At 36.3% G+C, this 22,606-nt stretch overlaps 2 protein-coding genes across 2 annotated transcripts in view; one reads left to right on the plus strand and one right to left on the minus strand.

Annotated features, from left to right (window-relative positions):
- The window catches only part of RBM45 (RNA binding motif protein 45), a 31,757-nt gene extending 14,651 nt beyond the window's left edge, over positions 1-17,106 (plus strand). The window contains exons 6-10 of the mRNA XM_049887543.1: positions 737-866; positions 1,037-1,121; positions 1,723-1,886; positions 3,600-3,800; positions 6,847-17,106. Coding sequence (XP_049743500.1) covers positions 737-866; positions 1,037-1,121; positions 1,723-1,886; positions 3,600-3,792 — 572 coding nt within the window. The 3' untranslated portion in view covers positions 3,793-3,800; positions 6,847-17,106. The remainder of the gene's footprint in view (positions 1-736; positions 867-1,036; positions 1,122-1,722; positions 1,887-3,599; positions 3,801-6,846) is intronic.
- The window catches only part of PDE11A (phosphodiesterase 11A), a 600,047-nt gene that overhangs the window by 519,265 nt on the left and 58,176 nt on the right, over positions 1-22,606 (minus strand). The window lies entirely within an intron of this gene.

Raw genomic sequence — 22,606 nt, forward strand, 5'->3', positions numbered from 1 at the left:
AGTGTGCTGTCACATTATAGGGAGAGCTACTAGGATCACATAATGACGTGTATAAATTTTTGCATGAGAAACTAACTTGAGCTATAAACTTTAACTTAAAGCACTGTATATATATAAATAATTAGAAGAAAAAAGTCTCATTGAAGTGTCCCCTCATCTCCAAGTCACGTGTGGTCCCTTCCTGCTATAAGGGTCCCTAGCACTTTGTCCTTTGTCATGTACTTAATCACATTCTTTCTGCCATAGATCGTGTATATGCCTTATCTTCTCTTTTGAATCATAAATTCTTTGAGGCCCAGAGTAGAGCTTCTGAATTTTCCTCATCTTGTTGTCGTTAGGTGCTGCTGAGTCGGTTCTGACTCACAGCGACCCTGTGCACAACAGAACGAAACACTGCCTGGTCCTGCGCCATCCTCACAATTGTTGCTATGCTTGAGCCCATTGTTGCAGCCACTGTGTCAGTCCATCTCATTGAGGGTTTTCCCCTATTTCACAGACCTTCTACATTACGAAGCATGATGTCCTTCTCCAGGGATTGAAAACGTAACATCCTAAACCAAAAAAAAAAAAAAAAACAAAACAGCATTCAAGCATGTTATAATTCTGTTTGATAGCTGACGCCACTGTTTACCTGTGATGTTAGAGTATTTCTATATTGTTTCAATTTTGAGACATTTTGCAATGCAAACTTTAGGCACTGAAACTGCCTCAAATTTTTTTGTGTTTTCTACTTTAGGTCATGGAGTGGTTCAATATTTTAATGTAGCATCAGCTATTTATGCAAAATACAAATTACATGGATTTCAGTACCCTCCTGGAAATCGAATAGGTGTTTCCTTCATTGATGATGGGAGTAATGCAGCAGAGTAAGTACCATTCCAGGAGTGTTTAAGCCAAGCTTTGAATGTACATGATTATGACTTGAAGAATAAAAATAGAAAACAGTTAACCTCTCAGGTAAGGACGTCACATAAAATGAGTTACTGTTAAACTGAATATTTGTAGTTTTCTGTAAATTGTCAGTCATTATCTCCAGTCTCCTTAGAAAAATGGCAACGCAGATGGTAGCAGCACAGCTTGCATCAATGGTGTGGAATAACCCAAGTCAGCAACAGTTTCTGGTAAGTAGCTAAGAATTTAACTTTCACAGTACATAAATAGCGTATAAAATGTGACCTTTGTTGATTGTCTATGTAAGAAAATTTTCAGCACTTTAATAAAAGACCAAATCCTACCATGGTATAGTTGCACGTGTATATACACCTACTCCTTATTTATTGACTGTCTCGTTATCCAGCATTTCACATTTATAACAATAGTAAAAAATCTATTTGACTCTTTTCTGCATTGATGGTGTATGCCTGGCAGTAACGAATGCCAAGGTACAAGGCAAAAGTAATATTGGCAATGATGGTTAAGATTATGTGTCAACTTGGCTGGGCCATGATTGTTAGTGGTTTGACAGTTATGTAATGATGTAATTTGGCAGTTTTGTAATGATGTAGTCATCCTCCATTTTGTGATCTGATGTGGTCATCCTCCGTTTTCGCATAATGCTGATTTTTGCATAACAATCTGGTCTTCGGAACCTAATCACCTCAGTAAGTGAGGAGTGGGTGTAGTTGCCATGTATAGATAATTGCCATCTGTCTTTATTATTCAGCTAAAAATCTGTAAAGTGTAGTTTTTCTTTTTCTCATTTTGTACCTAACTTTTCAACAGCCTTTTGGAGGAAGTTCCGGATCACAGTTGCCTCAAATCCAAACAGATGTTGTACTTCCACCATGCAAAAAAAAAGCCCCTCCTGAAACTCCTGTGAAAGAAAGACTTTTTATTGTGTTTAATCCTCATCCTTTACCCTTAGACGTATTAGAGGATATATTCTGGTAAGATTTCAATTTCACAAAGTTATGCTTTATGGTATGATTTATTTAAACCAGTGATTTAAGCACTACCACAGTCTTGAAACTCCCTATGTTCAGTACCTATCAGGTGGAGATAATTTGTTCTGGGATTTAAAAAATCTCCCTATTTGATCACCTTTTTAAATTTATGGTCATTTGTTTCTCAAAACAGAATTCCATGTTAATTTTGTTTTGAAGACATAAAACATGTAGGATTGTTTTGATAAGCTACATGCATGAAATGGGCAAATGATTTGGCTCTTTAGAGAAGATAAAACTGCATTAGCCTGTTTGTCCACTAGAATTTTTTTCACATACCTTTTCCTTTCTAGTTGTAACTCACCTGAACAGTATTTATTAAGTATCTTATATTTTGTCAGTACTGTTTGGATGCTGAAACCCTGGTGTGGCTGCTAACCAGAAGGTTGGCCGTTGAAATCCACCAGCCACTCCTTGGAAACCCTATGGGGAGGTTTCTGTAGGGTCCCTATGAGTTGAAATCAACTCAACGGCAATGGGTTTGGTTTTTTGTTTGGTATTTGGATGTTGTGGGGAGTAGGCTCTGCCCTTGGGATATTTATAATCACATTGAATAAGCAATTACATGACTATGGGAAAGTATATAATAGGTTAAAATGTAGGGAAAGGTGCTTGTTCATTTCTGTTTTTGATAAAACTCTAACTTTTTCTTTTTTGATCTTTGTCGCTTTTACCTTACAACAATGGTAGCGAGTTAGAAAGATAGGAGCTGGAAAAACAATCAGGGATGTAGTTCAAGTATTTGACCTTTATTTAATTGATTCGTTTAATTTATATATTGAACTTCGCTGTGCCATGAACTGTGCTAAGTGCTACAGATACGTGAATAAAACACTATGTAAACAAGATATTATAGTCATGGCCTTCTTCAGAGCTTATCTCACACAGGAGATAGCCAAGTAGACAGGAAGTTACAGCCTAGTGAGATTGGTGCTATGATAAGGAATATATCGCATACCCATTGCCATCGAGTCAATTCCAATTCACAGCAACCCTATAGGACAGAGTTGAACTGCCCCCATACAAGCTATGGGATACTTGGGGGGCACCTCACTTGAAAACTTTCAGAAGGCTTCCTGAAAAAAGCAAGTTGTACATGGAGACCTGAAGAATAAAAATAATTTAACCAGGGAAGAAACCAGAGGTGTGGGTGGTTATTCCTGCCAGAGAAAGGAGGCCATTAAAATATGGAATTTAAGAGATTGTGAGAAAAGATGAAGCTGGAGAAGGCAAGGACCATATCAATCAAGACAGGCCTACAAGCTATATGAAGGAGTTTGTCCTTTCTCTGGAGGCAATGGGGAGCTGCTAAAGGGATTTTTAGGGAGTAAATTATTATATTTGTATTTTAGAAAAATCACTCTCAGAAGACAGTATGGAGAATGGATTTGAGAGGGACAAGCCCAGTGGTCAGGGAAACTAGTGAAGAAGGCATTAGAATAATATAAGGAAAAAATAATGATAGCCTGAATGAGGAAAGAAGCCTGTGTGAGAATGGAGAGAAATTTACTGAGGAGATATTTAAGAAGTAATATTGGCATGAATTAGTGGTTGGATGTTGGGAGAGGGGTGAAAAAGGAACCAAGAATGTACGCCAAGTTTTAGGCTTGTTCAGCTGTATTTATCAATTTCAGTTGATTTTTGACTTTCTTTCAGTCGTTTCGGTAACCTGATCGAAGTTTACCTTGTGTCAGGAAAAAATGTGGGGTATGCCAAGTATGCAGATAGAATAAGTGCTAATGATGCCATTACAACTTTACATGGAAAGATCCTGAATGGGGTCAGGCTTAAAGTTATGCTAGCAGATTCCCCAAGAGAAGAATCTAACAAACGGCAAAGAACATACTGATTCTTGAGGTAAGTCCTTTTTCTGAATAAAAAGCACTGGCTAAATAGTATAGCAAGAGGAGTATGTATGAGCACTAATTATGAGCTTTCGTCTTAGGGATTTAGTAGTCCATGGAAGTACTTTGGCTTAAAACTTTGCTGAGAAAGCTACAGCTTGGGTTAATTTTTCTATATATATATTTTTTTTTTCTTTTAATTAAACTTTTAAAAATATTTTTGACATTTACTGGATAAATGTAAAATAATGCCATTCTGTAAAATAAGATTTCAATTAGAAGATGAAGTTAAATGGCTTTTTTGTTTGAGAATTGGACTTTTCACTGTGTGCTTGCTTAAACTTTAATATTAAGATATTTCTAAAGAATTTTTAACTTGCAGGATTTTTGTCTTGAGTTATAAATTGAGGTAATTTATAAAGTCTTTATAAAGAACATTTTGGCTTCTCACTAATAAAATGCCTAATGAGTAATATCAGATAATATATATTTTTCAGACCTTTTGAACCTAATGTTGGTATTTTTCTGGACTTAACGTTTGTGAGTTTGTGCCTTAAAACTATACATTCAGAAAATATTTTTGTGTGTGTATATACATATGTACATATATATATTAAAAAAATAACCCTGACAATTTATCAGAAATTCTGCTGCCTATTCTGTATAGTGATACATACAGCCATATGAATTTCTTTTTCTTTTATTGATCTTCAAAAATCAAAACTTAAATTTCTTTTTTTTATAACAGTTTATATTTCTGTGGTTTGGGGAAACATTCTTGAAAGTTAGAAATGTTCAGCTCTTTCGACTTTTTATTTTCTAAATCAGTTCTGAGTTTCAAGGAAAGCTGAAGTTTTCCTCCTTCCCAAGTCCACTACAGATCAAATTGTAGCAGCTGGCAGGTACTTTCAGTTCAGTTTGAAGTGACTGGCTTGAAAGTCTGTCTTTCTTCACTCCAGGTTTTCCTTCTGACCCTTTTTGTGAGCTCAAGTGTCAGAATAGATTGGCTCAGGCCTTAACTTCTGATGACCATCTTCTAATAAAGCAGCTTAGGTGATTATGATCAGTTCCTCCTCCAGAGAAGGCAGTTGGCAGTAAGAAGCGCCCACTGGGTCCATTATGAAGAATTCTAATTTAAAAACATTTTATTTAATGATAGATATCACTCCCATTACTCCATACATTGTTAGTAATTTAATCCGAGAAATAGTAAATCACCAGTGAAAAAGAATTAGCAAGTCCTTCTTGTAACAAAGCAGTTTTTAGTGTTTATGAATAAAATGTTAAGAACTAAGTTCTATTTAGACAGTTTGTGCTCTAAAATAACATACAAGAGTATGTTTAGTTCTGTCTGAATATTTGAATATATAGGTAAAAGTTAATTCTTGCTTTTGTTAAAAGAATCTCTGTCCTTAAAAAAGGACAATAATACCGACTTTTTAGTATGAAAAATGTATAAATGACTCTGAGCCTTTAGTAATGACTGTTTACATAGTAAAAAGAATATTGGACTTAAGATCAGAAGGTCTGGATTGAAATCCCAGCTCTGCCACTGATCGTGTTTGGGGTGGTCTCTTCACCCTTTTGAGATCCGGTTTTTTCGTAGGGTTATTGAGAGAAAGTAGATGAAAAAAATCGCTTGTAAAATGGAAAATGCTTTGCAAGTTTAAGATAAAACATTTTCATTGATAGCTTCAGTGAAACCTTTGAAATGTCATCTCATCCAATATAATGCAGTCTGAATGGTCAGAAACTCAAAGTTTAACAATATAAAAAGGAGCCCTGGTGGCACAGTGGTTAAGTGCTCAGCTGCTAACTGAAAGTTCAGCATTTTGAACCCACCAGCAGCTCCGAGGGAGAAATATGTGGCAGTCTGCTTCAGTAAAGATGAAAAACCAAACTCATTGCTATCAAGTTGATTCCAACTCATAGTGACCCTATAGGACAAAGTAGAACTGTTCTATAGAGTTTCCAAGGAACAGCTGGTGGATTCGAACTACTGACCTTTTGATTAGCAGCCGAACTCTTAACCACTGTGCCACTGGGCTTCAGCCTAGAAAACCCTATGGGGCAGTTCTGCTCTGACATGTTGCTATGAGTGGGAATCGACTTGACGGCACACAGCAACAATGATAAAAAAAACTACCTCACAGCCAGTGGTTCTGTGAGAGCTAATGTTTTTAGTACCACTTTTTCCCCCTTAAAAGCGATACACATTCATCCATTTTACCATGTTAGAGGAAATATACATTCTTCAGCATGGCTAGTCATGAAGGTGTATATCTGTCACTTTTCCGTTATTGAACTGTTACACGTACTCAAGGCAAGAATAGAGTAAGGTCAGAGTAGTTCGGTATGGTGATTTGGGTAGACTATAACTAGCAATACTGTTTTTAAATGTTTTCTAACAGCAGCATGATTTTGTTATTTTGCTGCAGATACATTTACCGTGGACTCCATAATGAGATTCTTCTCCTTTGTTGGTACATTATATCAGTATCTTGTATTAAGTTTCCAAGAATAGTATGAAAGACATTCCCAAATTTTATATTATTTTGACAGCTGAAATTTTTTAGGGGTACACTTTTTTGTTTGCTTCTCTAATTTCAAGAGGACATAAACATAGCTCATGAAGCCTTGGTTCCTTTTGTCTCTGAAGAATGAGTCTAGGATTAAAGTAAGCCACACCTAGGAAATAGAAGAAGAAACTGGCCTAAAAATATAGCTTTGAAAGTAATTAAGCTCTCTTCTAAGGAGTTGGGTCTGATGTACAAAATACATTTCTTTTTCAATTAGAGGAAAATAGAAGTTTTAGTGTTTCAAAGCATTCTGATTTTGTAATAATTCACAGTGTTTTCCCTCTAGAAATTCAGTACCTGCTTGCATCGTCTTTTCTAAGTTTGGTTTTGCTTATCTGGGGGCATTTATGATTAAGTAAGCAGATGACATCAGTTATATTGAAATGAAGGAACAATTAGGAAATGTTAGGAATACTATATACAATAGTTCTTTTCCTTTCAGGTGATGATTTTCATACTTCTGTTGTGTTCTTTCTGCAGAACAGAGACTAAATAATGACATAGTCCTCAGCTGACTGACTGAAAATGTGACTGGACGCACTCCCTGTGGACAGTTGACAGCTTTTTTTTTTCATATAACCTGATAGTCTGTGCACAACATTGTTTTGTCTGGGGAGCAGGGATTGCTGACATGTATTTTCTAATCCACACATTAATGCTAAACTAATATAGTAGTTGTTTCATAGAACAATATGTTGTTTATGTGTAGCATAAATAAAGTTTTCTTTGCTTAACTAAGTCATGCCTTATTTATGTGAAAGATGAGAATGAAAAAATTTAATAGACATTGTTTAGAATATGACTAAATGATGTATTTCATTGATTTTGAGATGCACATTCTTACATTTTAATGCCTCTGAAATTGGAAACAGCTTTATCAATTGTGTGTCATAGTGTAATTAACAGCCTTCTTTCTTAGTAGAACATAAATGTGTTTCTTTCAGTCATCTGCATCTTAGATTCAATAAAATACGGTAATTGCTTCTCAGTCTGCACATGCAGATTAGCTACTTACACGTACTCTGAGAAGAAGATCCAAAAGACAAATCATTAGAAATGTTTTTATTCTGTATTTTTATAGTTATACCAAAATTTGTTGGTAATTTTCTAAAGACCTTTCAAGATTATAAAGCAGTAGTGATAAAAGTGAAAAAATGAAAAGTTATAGTTTATAATAAGTTTCAATAAATCACAGAGGTTTTGGGGGTGGATGTTTTTCCCTTATAAACACAGAAGTATAGTAACCACTGCAAAAATATAACATGTAAACAATTTTCAAGACATACTAGGATAAGAGATAATAATTTCAAAGTTAAAGACTAAAATTTTCATTAGGAACCTATTCCGCTTATATTTTAAAAACCTAAGAAAAAAATTTGTCAGCTCTTGAGGTAAACAATATATATCAGAAATGGCGCATCTAAATCAAACACATGGCACCTTAAAAAAGGTATTTATGGTATACAATTGTTAAAACATCATTTAATTATTTCATTATGCCTGTCGCATTCTGAGTTAAACTAAAAATAGTGAAAGATTAAATTCACTTAACATAGTAGAGTATTTCATGCTGGGACATCCTTCCACTGAAAAATTTAATCCTTTTTTTGAATCAGTAATTTTAGTAAATTTCAGTAAGAAAATCCACTCCTGTCTTCCCAGGTAGTAGGACTTAGTGAATAATAATTGAACCAAGTATCTTTCTTTGGGCCAAACGACATATTTAAAAATAAAAGCAAATTCTCTTTAAAAATCAAAAACCTTAATCAGGAGAAATGAAAATTAATTAGCAACAGATAGATTTATTCAGCCCAAACTCATTTACTGCATCCATAATTCAAATTTCACAGATGGGAGTTTAATTATGCTTTAAAAATCGTCTACCTCTGTCACCCAAGTAATGCTTGAATTTCCTCAAAAATATTCCCACCAGCTCATTAAACAGTGCAAAAGTAACAGTTAATAGGCAGGGAACACTACTTTCTACAAGAGTCCATTGCATCTTTGCTTAATCTTCATAATTGAGATAAAATCTGATTCTGTTCAGTTTTCACCCTCTTAAGTTTTTCACTGGGCCATATAGAAGTTGAATCCTTCACATGGTAGCCATCACATAACCTCCTGCCTTCTATAAATTTTCTGTTCAGATTATATAATCCCCATTTCTCCAGCATTTCCTGCATTTAAGATCGCCCAGCCATTGTCAGCAAACAGCTGTAATTTTATTAAGGTTCCTTATACAGGTTTATATCCTCTAGTCCCTCATATAAGCTCTAAAGAGACTTGTATAATACCTTTCAGCCTACAAAGCACTTCTTTGATTTTTCAGTGCAATCTTCTGTTTTATGTTCTTTCTTCCAGTTACATGCCTCAATGAATAATGCTTCACTGTGCATTTAATTTTAATCTCAAATATTTAGTCTTAGATGCTTTGCTGTCTGTTGAAGTTGATCCCTAAAACTTTTTAAGAGCCAGAATGTCACATTTTTCTTAAAACGAAGAAGTTCTGGAACCTGAGAAAAAACATCAAACTAGTGCTTACGTCTTCACCTAAACATTTATTTCTCAAATGCATTGAAAATAAACATAATATGTGGATATTTAGATGTTCTACATATGTCAGTTATTAAAACTGTTGACTTAGTGAGTTTTTATTAGATATATAGTTTCTTGGAGCCCCTGTGGCATAGTGGTTAAGAGCTCAGCTGCTAACCAAAAGGTTGGCAGTTCAAATCTACCAGTTGCTCCTTGGAAACCCTATGGGACGGTTCTGCTCTGTCCTATAGGGTCACTATGAGTTGGAACTGACTCAATAGTACCTAACAACAACAATAGTTCCTTAATTTTTAAAAAAGATGATAAACAGTACTAGTCAGTAAACTCTTCAGTATGTGGTTCAGGTAATACATAACATTTAAAATAAGACCTGATCAAAACTTTCTTGTAAATTCATTGACTCGGGTTTTGTATGGATCTATTACAGGTGTCAAAAACAGCTTCTAGAGCATCATCTCCCAAACCGTGTTACTGGAAATACTAGGGTCTTGAGAGGAGTTGATGACTGTTCAGGAAGAAAAAATTTCATGGTCAGATACATTTAGAAAATGTTCAGTTAATGTTAGTTGCACAGGTTTCTTGGCCATGGAACTTCTCAGAGCCATAACTGTGGCAGTGAACAACATGAGTCTGTAAGAGAGAGCCATAGTATGCACTGTTTTCAATTTTATTTGACCTATAAAAAATAAAAATAAATTTTTTTTTTTTTTATGAAATGTGTTTTTAGAGGAGCACTACTAACAGGGTGCTGGTATTCTGAGGAGTATCTTTTAGGTAAGATTCTTCCAGAATATGTGTATTTTTTCATCCATATGGTCTGGTATGATTTTATTTACCATTTTATTTTTCAGGCTTTTTTATCCTACTTTAGGTTAAAAGTTAATGAAAAATACTAAGGAAATTATTACTCTGAAATTTTAAATTTTTCTGAACTTTGTTCTATTTCATTTGGAATCCTACCCAAAATTAATGAAATAGTGAAAAATAGAAGTAAGGGATTTTACCACTAGATGGTGATAAACCTTGCTATTCAAAAACAGTGAAATACAGCATTTCAATGTTATTTAAGGCACCATGCCTTAAATGAAAGATTTGTATTGCCTGAAGCAGTGGTTCTTAAACTTTGGTATGTACAAGAATCAGTTTGGGTTTCGTTTATAATACAGATATGCTGATTCTGCAGGCTTGGGGTGGGCCCCAGAGTGCAGATTTTTCAGTAAGCTCCTTTAGTTGTTGTGATGGGCGGTCAGTGACATTCACTTTGCAATACACTGGCCTAAAGAGATTCTGTAGGTTAAACTTAGGTTGGATTGTATAAAAGTAAGGCACTGAGAAGTTTTCAAGTCTTCTAGAATTTTTTATCATTAAGCATTCACTTTTCCTTCAGTTTAGTGTCTTTAAATATGAATTGCATTAAGATGTAGAAAAACACAAGCAGCCTCACTAATAACAAAATAAAGGCCGGCTTTTTCATGTTAGCAGTATTTTTGATGTTTTTAAAAGGTGAGGATTGTTTTAGCAGTCATTTAAAGCTGCCACCTAATTTTATTTCTTATTTACATTGATCTTAAAGTACATTATATTATTCATCCTCAAAGTTAAATTATATTCTTAAATGACAAGCATGGAGGAGATGTTATCAACAATGTTTAAAAAGTTGGAATAGAATAATCAAAAGGGTACAGAAATATATCTATATGTGGGTGTTCTTGTAATCCTAAAGTGAATTCTCTTATAAAATGAATGCTCTTTTGGTGCACTCAAAAATCTGTTGATACATGGGTGCATTTTAACTTTCCATAACTAACTTTAATAAATATATAAAACTAAAAATCAGTGAGAGCGAAAACAAATATTTTATAGTCTTCAACCAGAGGTATAGCAATTATTTTTATATGTGATTTTAATAAAGAGGAAAAATGGAGGTCATCCTTATTAGGTAAATTCCATTTTAATATCTGAATTCTAATAAATGGATTGCATTATTTCCTTTTCTAGAAACAGTAACTCAAGAATACATGGATCCTGGGAACTGAAGGTATGGTATTGCTAGGGGATCAGAAATATTTAATTAAAATGTGAAGTTACAGTTTATTCATTACAGTAACCACACTTTGACTTCATATAAGTTAAAACTTGTCCTCAGGAGAAAACGCAGTCCCCGCTATGTTTTAAGAAAGTTACCAGGCCTTGTAAAAATATAGTTGAGTGGTTATCACAGGAAAAGGGAACTCTGACTATCGTGCAGATGGTTAAAGTGCTCAGCTGCTAACCAAAAGGTTAGTGGTTCAAGTCCATCCAAAGGTGCCTCAGAAGAAAGGCCTGGTGGTCTAGTTCTGAAAAATCACCCATGGAAAACTGTTGAGTTGGCGATGCTTTTGGTGTGAATATTTTCACCAAAACTAAAAAAAAAAAAAGAAAAACTCTGAAGTACAGTTCTATTCTGACACACATGAAATTTTCATAAGCCAGAATTGACTTGATGGCAACCGGTTGGTTATGGCTAAAATGAATTGTAGCCAATATCTGGGTGGTAAGGTTCATGTGAGCTAGCTAACCCACATGTTAACCAAGACTGCAAAATTTAGCATCCATAGAGACTGCCAATCTGACCATATTGCTGCAGAAACGGTGGAAGGAAGGCAGCAGAAGACTTTTAATAAAATTATTTATATGTGAAATACAAGAATCAAGAGTTGCATGGACAGGCAAGGACTTTTTTCCATAAAAATGGAACAGAATATTGAGCACAGTAGGGCCACCAAAGTGCTTACTCAGATAATCCTATGAGTCTCTACTTATTGAATTCTCGTTCCTCTATCTCCGTGTCTGATTTTGTAGGTAAATGATGCTGCAATTAACTGATTTTTTTGTTCTTATATTATTTTCCAGAATTACCAATACACATATCACAGTATTCAATAGCACAAAGTTCTTTGGGGTTTGTTAGTTTTTTAATGCTAAAAGAAGGGAATTGAAGTCAGCTACTTTGAAGTCATCTGATGTCTGCTAATTAAGCCCTCCACTGCTAACTGAAAGGTTGGCAGTTTGAATCCACCAGCCGCTCTGTGGAAGAAAGATGAGGCAGTCTGCTTCTGTAAAGATTGCCTTGGAAACCCTATGGGGCAGTTCTACTCTGACTTTAAGGGCCACTATGAGTTGGAATCAACTCCACACCAATGGTTTTTATGGAATTTAGTAGAAGATCTGCCTGTTGTGTTAGTTTTTGACTCTAGGAGAAGTTGGTTTTGCATTCTTACATCGTTGCTCCATTGACACAAAAGACTTTCTTCTCTTTCCACATCTGTACATTAGGATAACTTAAGAAATACAAGTGCCAATGTGATGTTTTAGGGAAGGTGAGAAAGGAGATAATTTTTTACTTGTAGGACTGGCTTTAAGAGAATTCTGCAGTAGTTTCTGAGGGCACTAGACAGGCTGACCTGCTTGGCAATGTCAAGATTATAACAACTAGACAAAAAAGAGTATGCCAGAAGAGACAACTTTTATCTTGCTTGATCATCAGAAACTCTTGCCAGGGCTGATCTACCATTAGGTATGATCTTGGCTTAAACCTATCAAGAGAAATTCCTAACAGAGCTCATTTCTTCCCACTTTTACTCTAAATACAGAAATGTTAGGCAATAAGGAGCCTATACCAGGCACTGAAATGTAGTCCCATCTATCACCTACCTCAGTCTTGCTTCACTACAATAACTCAGAAGAAATATTTCATGAAAAAGAATGGAATTAGATCTCCTTTACATCATATTGAAAGATTAGCAATGTACCTGGGATACCCAGCTTCCATTTAATAGCTTTCAGTCACTTGTAACATAGAAATTTGTCATGTTTTCTAGATCTTGTCGATATTTTTAGCATTCAGTTCCCCAAAAGCAAGTTTCATACGTGTTAGCCACATTGCCTCTGTGGACCTGTTTTCTCATCTAGAAAATAAGATTGGTAATAATTATTTGTGTAAATACAAATATCTATTTGTCTACAGAAAAACCCATGAAAACATTCAAATAGAAAAAAATATCAGTCATAGAAACTTACGTAAGAATAGTGGAAATGAGAAGGGATTTCTACTAAATAAAGTACAAAGGAGTTTTTTTTTTGTTTTTTAAGTGACTGACTCAGATTTCATATCAAGTGACTTGTCAGTAAAGCAAGATGGTACCTTAGCTTCCCAGGTTTTAGCACTCACTCATCTATGCCAAGAAATAGGGAAGACAGCTTCCTGGCCAACTGACAGGAAGAGATCTATATTTATGCCTATTCCCAAGAAAGGTGATCCAACCGCATGTGGAAATTATAGAACAATATCGTTAATATCACACGCAAGCAAAATTTTGCTGAAGATCATTCAGAAATGGCTGCAGCAGTATATTGACAGGGAACTGCCAGAAATTTCAGGCTGGTTTCAGAAGAAGACGTGGAACCAGGAATATTGCTGCTATCAGATGGATCCTGGCTGAAAGCAGAGAATACCAGAAAGATGTTTACCTGTGTTTTATTGGCTATGCAAAGACATTCGACTGTGTGGATCATAACAAATTATGGATAACATTACGAAGAATGGGAATTCTAGAACATGTAATTGTACTCATGAGGAACCTTTACATAGATCGAGAGACAGTTGTTCAGACAGAACAAGGGGATACTGATTGGTTTCAAGTCAGGAAAGATGTGCGTCAGGGTTGTATTATTTCACCATACCTATTCAATCTGTATGCTGAACAAATAATACAAGAAGCTGGACTATATGAAGCAGAACGGGGCATCAGGATTGGAGGAAGACTCATTAACAACCGGTGTTATGCAGGTGACACAACCTTGCTTGCTGAAAGTGAAAAGGACTTGAAGCACTTACTAATGAAGATCAAAGACCACAGCCTTCTGGATTGCACCTCAACATAAAATAAAAATCCTCATAACTGGACCAATGAGCAACATCATGATAAACAGAGAAAGGATTGAAGTTTTCAAGGATTTCATTCCACTTGGATCCACAATCAACAGCCATGGAAGCAGCAGTCAAGGAATGAAAAGACACATTGCATTGGGTAAATCTGCAAAGGACCTCTTTAAAGTGTTGAAGAGCAAAGATGTCACCTTGAAGACTAAGGTGCACCTGACCCAAGCCATGGTGTTTTCAATTGCATCATATGCATGTGAAAGCTGGACAATGAATAGGGAAGACTGAAGAAGAACTGACGCCTTTGAATTGTGGTGTTGGCAAAGAATACTGAATATACCATGGACTGCCAAAAGAACGAACAAATCTGTCTTGGAAGAAGTACAACCAGAATGCTCCTTAGAAGCAAGGATGGCGAGACTGTGTCCTTTGGACATGTTGTCAGGAGGGATCAGTCTCTGGAGAAGGACGCCATGCTTGGCAAAGTACAGGGTCAGCGGAAAAAAGCAAGACCCTCAATGGGGTGGATTGAGACAGTGGCTGCAACAATGAGCTCAAGCATAACAACGATTGTAAGGATGGCACAGGACCTGTCAGTGTTTCATTCTATTGTGCATAGGTTCAGAACCGACTCGACGGCACCAAAGAACAACAACATTACATATGAGAAGGCTCTACCAATAATCTGAGACAGATACTGAGAGTCCCATCATAATAGACTATTCTGCATTACTTCACTGATGATACTGAAGCTACAGTGTCTTGAAGCCTTTGCTTAATCAACAGAACCACAGTTGGCATATACCTGGGCGGTGGGATCATAAAAGAGATCCCACCTCTGACTAGAAGAGCAATTCTGAGTAACAAAGGCAGCATAAGGGGCCCAGAAAGATTTCTTAGCTTCTGTACATCAGCTGTTTTAAAATACTTAAAACAGGATTTAGAAAAAAAAAAATCTGAAACATGTTCTTTCCAGCCTCTTCTCTCCTAAGAACATTGGTCTTATTGCAAGAAAATCCTTTACTCTGTTGTTTATGGGTTGTACCCTAAGCCTAGATCTGATGGGCCTCCTTGGATTTCCTAGAGGAATGAAGTGGGTCTAAATTTGGTGACCACCTGTTGGATTGCATCATCTCCTCAGTGGACTATAAAAGAGCTAGCTGATAACAATCCTCAGAGCCTGACATTTCCCCTGAAATTGCCTTAGATAAATCTATCCTCATTCAGAAATGAGTAATTAAATGGGTAGGAGATTTAAACAGTCATGCACAAAAGAATACCACAAAGGGATGGCACTTTCTTTTTTTTGATGGAGAAAGGGCAGAGGAATGTTAGGTAAATTCCTTATTTTTTATAAAGAAATTCTTTTTTACTTTAATATTTAAATATAAGTTTAAGAATCTTCAAAACAGGTGTTCAACCAAATTAGTTATCAAGGAAATACAAATGAAAACTGCAATACCATACCCTCACACCTGTAAGAACAGCAAAAATTTAAAAATCGACAATACCAAGTGTTGGTGAGGGTATGGAGCAACAGGAACTGTCATGAACTGCTGGTGGGACGTGTAAATTGCCCAGTTACTTTGGAAAATGTTTGACAGTATCTACAAAAGTTGGACATTTGTATACCTTCAGCAATTCCATTTCTAGGCATATATCCAACAGAGATGTGTACCAAAAGACATACCAGAATATTCTTAGCGGCATTACAGTAGCTTCAAATTGCAAATGATCCCAGTGTCCATCAATAGAATGCATGTAATGGGATACTGTGCAGCAAGGAAATGAACTCACTTTTGCTACATACAACAGTTTGGATGAATCTCACAAACATAATGTTGAGCAAAAGAAGCCAAGCCAAAAATAAAATGTGTTTTATGATTTCCATTCATAGAAATTTCAAAAACAAGCAGACCTTCCCTTTCGGGCATAATAGAGTGGGAAGGCGGGCATAAAGGGAGCTTATAATATAATCTGATAATCTCTTGACCAGGGTGGTTGGTGTTCACTTTATGATACCTTTCTGAACTGTACTCTGTGTAGTGGAGCCCCAGTGGCACAGTAGTTAAGAGTTCGGCTGCCAACCAAAAGGTTGAAGTTTGAATCCACCAAGCTGCTCCTTGGAAACCCTAATGGGACAGTTCTCCTTTGTCCTATGGCATCACTATGAGTCAAAATAGACTCGACGGCAAGGGTTTTTTCCCCCTGTGGTTTATGTATTTTGCTGTATCAAGAACTTTAAAGTTTTTGTTTCTTGATGAGCAAAGAAAAAATCAGCAAATTTTATGTGCCAGTTCTGCAGTGTGAGAGGAGCAATGCCCTGAGGCATTTAGAAGTAAGGGCTTTCTTTATTCTTCCAATGGATGTATAACAGGAAATATTAGAAAACATCTGCTTCGCCTCCTGTTGTGGTGTAAGAGGGCATTTTAATGACGAGGGCGAGGTAGGAGTCAGGGACTAGAAAAAAAGGTGAGAAGCTAAATTGAATTTTGTTTCAGGAGCAGTAAATAGTAATAGCCCTGAAGAAAATCTAATCCGTGATGAAAAACTATGAATGTCAAACTGCTTTTCAGAACCCTAGGGGTTCACATGAGCCCAGAAGGGACATGTGGAGGTGTCTCTCCTTGTCTGTCAATCAGAACAGATCTGCCTTCATCAGTGTTACATGTTGTGCCTAATAAGCTTTCCTTTAAGAGATTCTGCAGCTTAAATAAGTTAAAATAAACCAGCACCTTCAGTAAGGGAAGACGCACAGATAAAAATGACTGATCACAGAGATTTCTTTGAATAATAGGTGTTCTCAAAGAAGATGACAAAACAAATGAAACAATAATCAGTTTTAATAGAAGAAACCTTGTTGATCTGAAAAGAGCTCAAGTCTGAAGGTCCTCTAGTACACATTAAATGCCAGCTGGAATGAAGCAAAGTCTATAGAGTTGTTGTAGTTCAAGATTTCACCACTCATCCAAGTTGTGAAGGTAACAGACATTTTGTGATATGCAGCATACTACTCCTTTACCATTTCTTGACAAAATTACTTGAATATAATTATGAGACTACCAAGATGAATCAAAATTAAGAATAAAAGAATGAGAAAGACCAGTTGGTGAGTACTGAAGTCAGTGAAACTATGAGGATAATAAAGATAATTGTTGTAAATGTGATTGTTAAATTGAGATTTATTGTATGGCTTAATCTATTCCAAAAAATTTTAATGGGGTTTATAGTCCCAGATTAAGTTAATGAAGACCAAGAAGAGAAGGCAGTTTTTTTTGGGGGGGGGGGGGTTGGGGGAGGGTGAGGTGAGGGATAAATTATCTTTCGTAAAAAAAAATTAAAACTTTTTATTCTTTTTTTTTTACTTTGACAGTTAAATATAAGTTTAACAATCTTTTTGAGATTTGTTAAGGTGGTTAATAATAAAATTAATCATGGAATGTCTACTGTCCAAATCCTAGAAAAGACTAAAATAGTGTAAGGACACAAGTTAAAAGAAAAAAGCCCTTAAGACCAAAACAGTTTAAACTGCTTAAATTCTGTTAAAGGGTTAATATAATTTAGATTTAAAAACAGAATGGAATGGCTTGCTTTTTCCACGAAACTCACCATTAAATCAAATTCTGTCATGAACACATAACACAAAAAATATCTCAGAATGCAGTTTAAGAGAGAAAGTATGAGGCAGAGACAGTGGCCTATAATAATAATAATTTAAAAAAAAAACTGGAAACATTCTTTCCAGCCTTTTTGTCCTAACAACTTTGGTCTTATTGCAGAGAAATCACTTGCCCTCTTTTACCCTATGCATAGATCTGATTGGCCTTCTTGGATTCGTGGAGAAATGAAATGGGTCTAATGTCTGCATATACATCAGCACCTGAGTGGACTGTAAAAGAAAAAAAAAAAAAAAAGAGCTGATAGTAATTCTCAGAGCCTGACCTTTCCCCTGTAACACTTTTTAAAGAGCAGAAGTTGTACAGACCCTGTGCCTTAACCACAAGGTAATACAACTAGATAATAAAGCACAGTCATCTGGAAAATAAAAGCAACCCTCTTTCAAGCAGCTATTTTGTCAAAAAAAAAAATTTGAAATAGAGTGAAAAGAATGGCAAAACAGTAGAGGGTGGTGTGCTGAAAGTCAAATTCACAGCCATTATTACATAAAAACAGGGAAAATGAATGTTCAACATGCAACACAAGAAACAAAAGTAGCATAAACATAAGACTAATTAGAAAAAAGTAAATAGACGACCCTGCTGGCAAATGTATTCTTTTTTTAAATCAAGAACAGAAATAATAAAGGTGTTGAAACATAGAGGAGACTTAAAAATAAATGTTAGCCTCAATTTTATTTTAATTTGAACAAATTTTATGAAATGTTCAATAAACAAGTTTAGAAAATCTACTCAAGAGTTAAAAAACCTGAACATGTAGTAACCAAAGAAAAATTTCATATAATCAATGAGTTGTATCTCCTCAGATGACCCCTTATCATTTTATGCATTCTTCCAGTCTTTTGAGAAGCACATTATTCCTGTGGTATATAGGTTTTTTTTTCCCTGTAGACATAAAAAGGTGGAATATACACAATCCATTTTGCATAATTTACTTTACCCTAGCAGCAAAATTTAATGAAGACAAAATCAAAGGTATAGATCTTTCACCCATGAATATGGATGCAAACAAATCTAAGTAAAACATTAAAAAATGTAAATAATATGTTAAAAGAACACTACACCATCATCATGTAGGGTTTATCCTTTGAGTAATTCACACGTTACAGGAAAAAAATACCGTAATACATATCTTAATAGGACCACAATGAGATCTGTTTGCCCAAATTGGTTACTTGTCCATTCCTGTAACCATACAAATCCTACGAATTGTTTGGATGATGACTGGTTTACTTGAAACAATTACTAGCTGGACAGATAGGATTGGCCTGATTTCTATAAATAAATCAGTGTCTATTCTCCCCCCAGCTACATGATCGCTATATAATGAGTAAGGCATGAAATGGGCATTGATGAGGCAATTGCTAAAACTGCTTAGATAACTAAATTTATTGAGCCCTTAATATTTGCTAGGCTCTGGGCTAATTGTTTTACATACATCTCCACAACCCAATGAGGTAAGTACTATCATTCCTGTTTTATAGAAAGGGAAGTGGAAATGCATTCAGAGAGAGTCACTTGACTAAGGTTACATAGCCATCAAACAGGGAAGCTGGGTTTCAGATTCAGGCAGTAATCCAAGACCACACTCAACCACTACACTAAATAGCTATAGTAGAAATTTGGTTCCCTGAGTGGCATAAACAGTTAAGCACTCAACTACTAGCCAAGAAGTTGGCATTGGTGGTTCAAACCCACGAGAAGCACCTCAGAGGACGGGTCTAGTGATCTGCTTCCAAAAGGTCACAGCCTTGAAAACCCTATGGAGCATTTCTACTCTGCACACATGGGGTCGCCATGAGTTGAAATTAACTCAGCAGCAACTAACAACGTTGAGATTATAGAAACACTGACAACCCAACTGAATATTATGTAACAACAAATCCTTCAAGAACTATGGGTAGTATGGAAAAAATGGCTGTTCAGTGAAAATAAGCAGGGTACAAAATTGCATATAATGTGATTTTTAATTGTTTTCAGCTAGAAAGTTTGAGAAGTCAAAATGTGTATTTGTTTTTCATCATTGCCCATTTTTCCTTGGTGAACATGTCTTTTATAATAATAAAATATCTAAAAAGATTATCCCACTAGATTGTAAGCTTTTGTGAGCAAAGGCTACACCTTATTTATCTTTGTAACCACCTCAAACCCAGCTATGCACCTTACACATAAAAGACACAAAATGTTTATTCATTTGGATTATAGCACAAAGGCTTCCTGTTTTTGCCTTTAAAAAATACGTTTAACGTCATCATATGTCTCCTACAGCAGAGATTCTGTAAACAAGTCCATATTTATGAATACTTGTTTAGATGCCACATTTTCATCTATGGAGTATGACTTGGGCATCACCTAAGTTCATATACTAGTTCAACCATGTTCTGTTTATTAGGAATGAAGAGATCATTTTATCCTATTGTATGGCCCCTTGAGGGTGGGATGGAAGGAAAAGTATAATTGAGATGAGAGGAAGTGAAGACAGCAAGAGAGAAAAGAACAGATGGCAGGATAAAGAGGTGATGGTTTGGTAGTTTCTGGGTCAAAGTGTTAGCTCCTTTTTTTAGCTTTGTTGTAGAACATTACTCGAAATATATTGAGCACTTGTGTACTGGGTGTCAGGAACACAATGGTGAGAAGGAAAAAAACAGATGACTTCCTTGCTCTTATGTAAAAAAAAAAAAAATTTTTTTTTTTTTTATATGTAGGTTAGTCTAATTATGGTATAGTTTGAAGAAGTAAAGTGGGCCACTTAAATAAGGCAGCAGCCTCTGAAGCCTATCACTCACCACTTTCAAAGGATTCACCAGAACAAAAGAATTCCCCTTACCTGTCCTCAGTTTGTTCACACTTGATTTTGTTTGTTTTACAGGGTTTGGGGGTTTTGTTTTTTGAGGAAAAATTACAGTGAATTGCACAAATCTTAAGTGTAAGTCTTAAATTTTGACAAATGCATACACACATGTAACCCAGTTTTGGTGACTATTTCTATGGGTCCCTTGTGTACATCTTGCAAGCAGAGGCACTGACTTTTCAAGGATGCCTTGGAAGATAAGGATACTGTCTCCCTCTGCAGCAAAGGACAGGTTTGTTTACTGTCAGTATAATAATAATGCCTTCTAGGGAAAGTCAGCACAACTTGATCAAGGCAAGGTCATGGAAGCTTCATTGACACATTCAGCTCCCTGAGGAACTGAGTTACTGGGCTGAGGGCTGGGGACTATGGTCTCGGGGGACATCTAGCTCAATTGGCATAACAGTTTATAAAGAAAATGTCCTACAACCTATTTTGGTAAGTAGTGTCTGAGGTCTTGAAAGCTTGTGAGTGGCCATTTAAGATACTCCACTGATCCCACCCTGTCTGGAGGAAAGGAGAATGAAGAAAAGCAAAGACACAAGGGAAAGATTGGTCCAGAGGACTAATGGACCACAACTATCACAGCCTCCACCAGACTAAGTCCAGCACGACTAGATGGTGCCTGGCTACCACCACTGACTGCTCTGACAGGGATTACAATAGAGGGTCCCAGACAGAGCTGGAGAAAAATGTGAAACAAAATTCTAACTCACAAAGACCAGATTTACTGGTCTGATAGACTGGAGAAACCCTGCGAGTATGGCCCCCAGACACCCTTTCAGCTCAGTAATGAGGCCACTCCTGAGGTTCACCCTTAAGCCAAAGATTGAACACACCCATGGAACAAAAGACTAAAGGGCTGTACTAGCCCTGGGGCCGGGACTGGAAGGTAGGAGGGAGCAGGAAAGCTGCTAATAGGAACCCAGGGTTGAGAAGGGAGAATATTGACATGTCGTGGGGTTGTTAACCAATGTCGAACAACAATGTGTGTACTAATTGTTTGATGAGAAACTAGTTTGTTCTGTAAACCTTCATCTAAAGTTCAATAAAAAAAAAAAATCTTATATATCAAATGTGTGTATGATTTGGGAGATGATGGAACAAGGATAGGATAATTGCAATTAACCCTCTAGAAAAGGGGAAACCCTAGTGGCGTAGTGGTTAAGTGCTATGGCTGCTAACCAAAGGGTTGGCAGTTCGAATCTGCCAGGTGCTCCTTGGAAACTCTATGGGGCAGTTCTACTCTGTCCTATAGGGTCGCTATGAGTCGGAATCAACTCGGCACTGGATTTTTAGTCAAAAAGGGGACAACTAGAAGGCATTAGCTCCCTTGTTCTGAAATACCACTAGACAAACGTTGCCACATTCACCTTCTCTGGGGATGGAAAATGTTCCTTGATTAGATGCTCATTCTGCTGTCTGGGGTTGAGTCTCCAGTCCATTGTCCTCCACTGCTCTTGGTTTCAACCAGGGCTTAGAACTGGTTCACCCCAGTTCCCAGAATGATGCTAATGCTGCTGATTAAGGACTAAATTCTGAGAACCACTAGTATGTTTTCTCAAAATTTATCATACAAAAGAATCGCTTGAGGATCTTGTTAAAATAGATTCTTATTCAGTGTATCTGGGGTGGAAATGCAAATTCTCAGCAGGGATTAGAATCAGAACGAAACTATGATCATTAGTCTTGGCCACTGTTTTGTTTTTTAGTATTTATTGTGTTTAAGGTGAGAGTTTACACAGCAAATTAGGTTCCCATTTAACAATTTTAAATATCAAATTATTTAGTGATATTGGTTACATTCTCCACAATGTGTCTGTCTTAGCTATCTATTGCTGCTATAACAGAAATACCTCATATGGATGGCTTTAACAAACAGAAATTTATTCTGTCACAATCTAGAAAGCTAGAAGTCAGAATTCAGGGTGCCAGCTCCAGGAGAACCCTTTCTCCATCTGTCAGCTCTGGGGGAAGATCCTTGTCATCAATCTTCTCCTGATCTAGGAGCTTCTCAGCACAGACATCCCAGGTCCAAAGGACATGCTTTGCTCCTGGCTCTACTTTCTTGGTGGTATGAAGTCCTCCTGTCTCTCAGCTCACTTCTCTCTTTTATGTCTCAAAAGAGACTGACTGAAGATACAGGTTGAGTCCTGCCTCATTAACATAACTGCCTCTAATCTTGCCTCATTAACATCATAGAGGTAGGGTTTGTAACACACAGGAAAATCATAT

This window comes from Elephas maximus, chromosome 6 (assembly GCF_024166365.1).
Source record: "Elephas maximus indicus isolate mEleMax1 chromosome 6, mEleMax1 primary haplotype, whole genome shotgun sequence".
NCBI classification, from domain to species: domain Eukaryota; kingdom Metazoa; phylum Chordata; class Mammalia; order Proboscidea; family Elephantidae; genus Elephas; species Elephas maximus.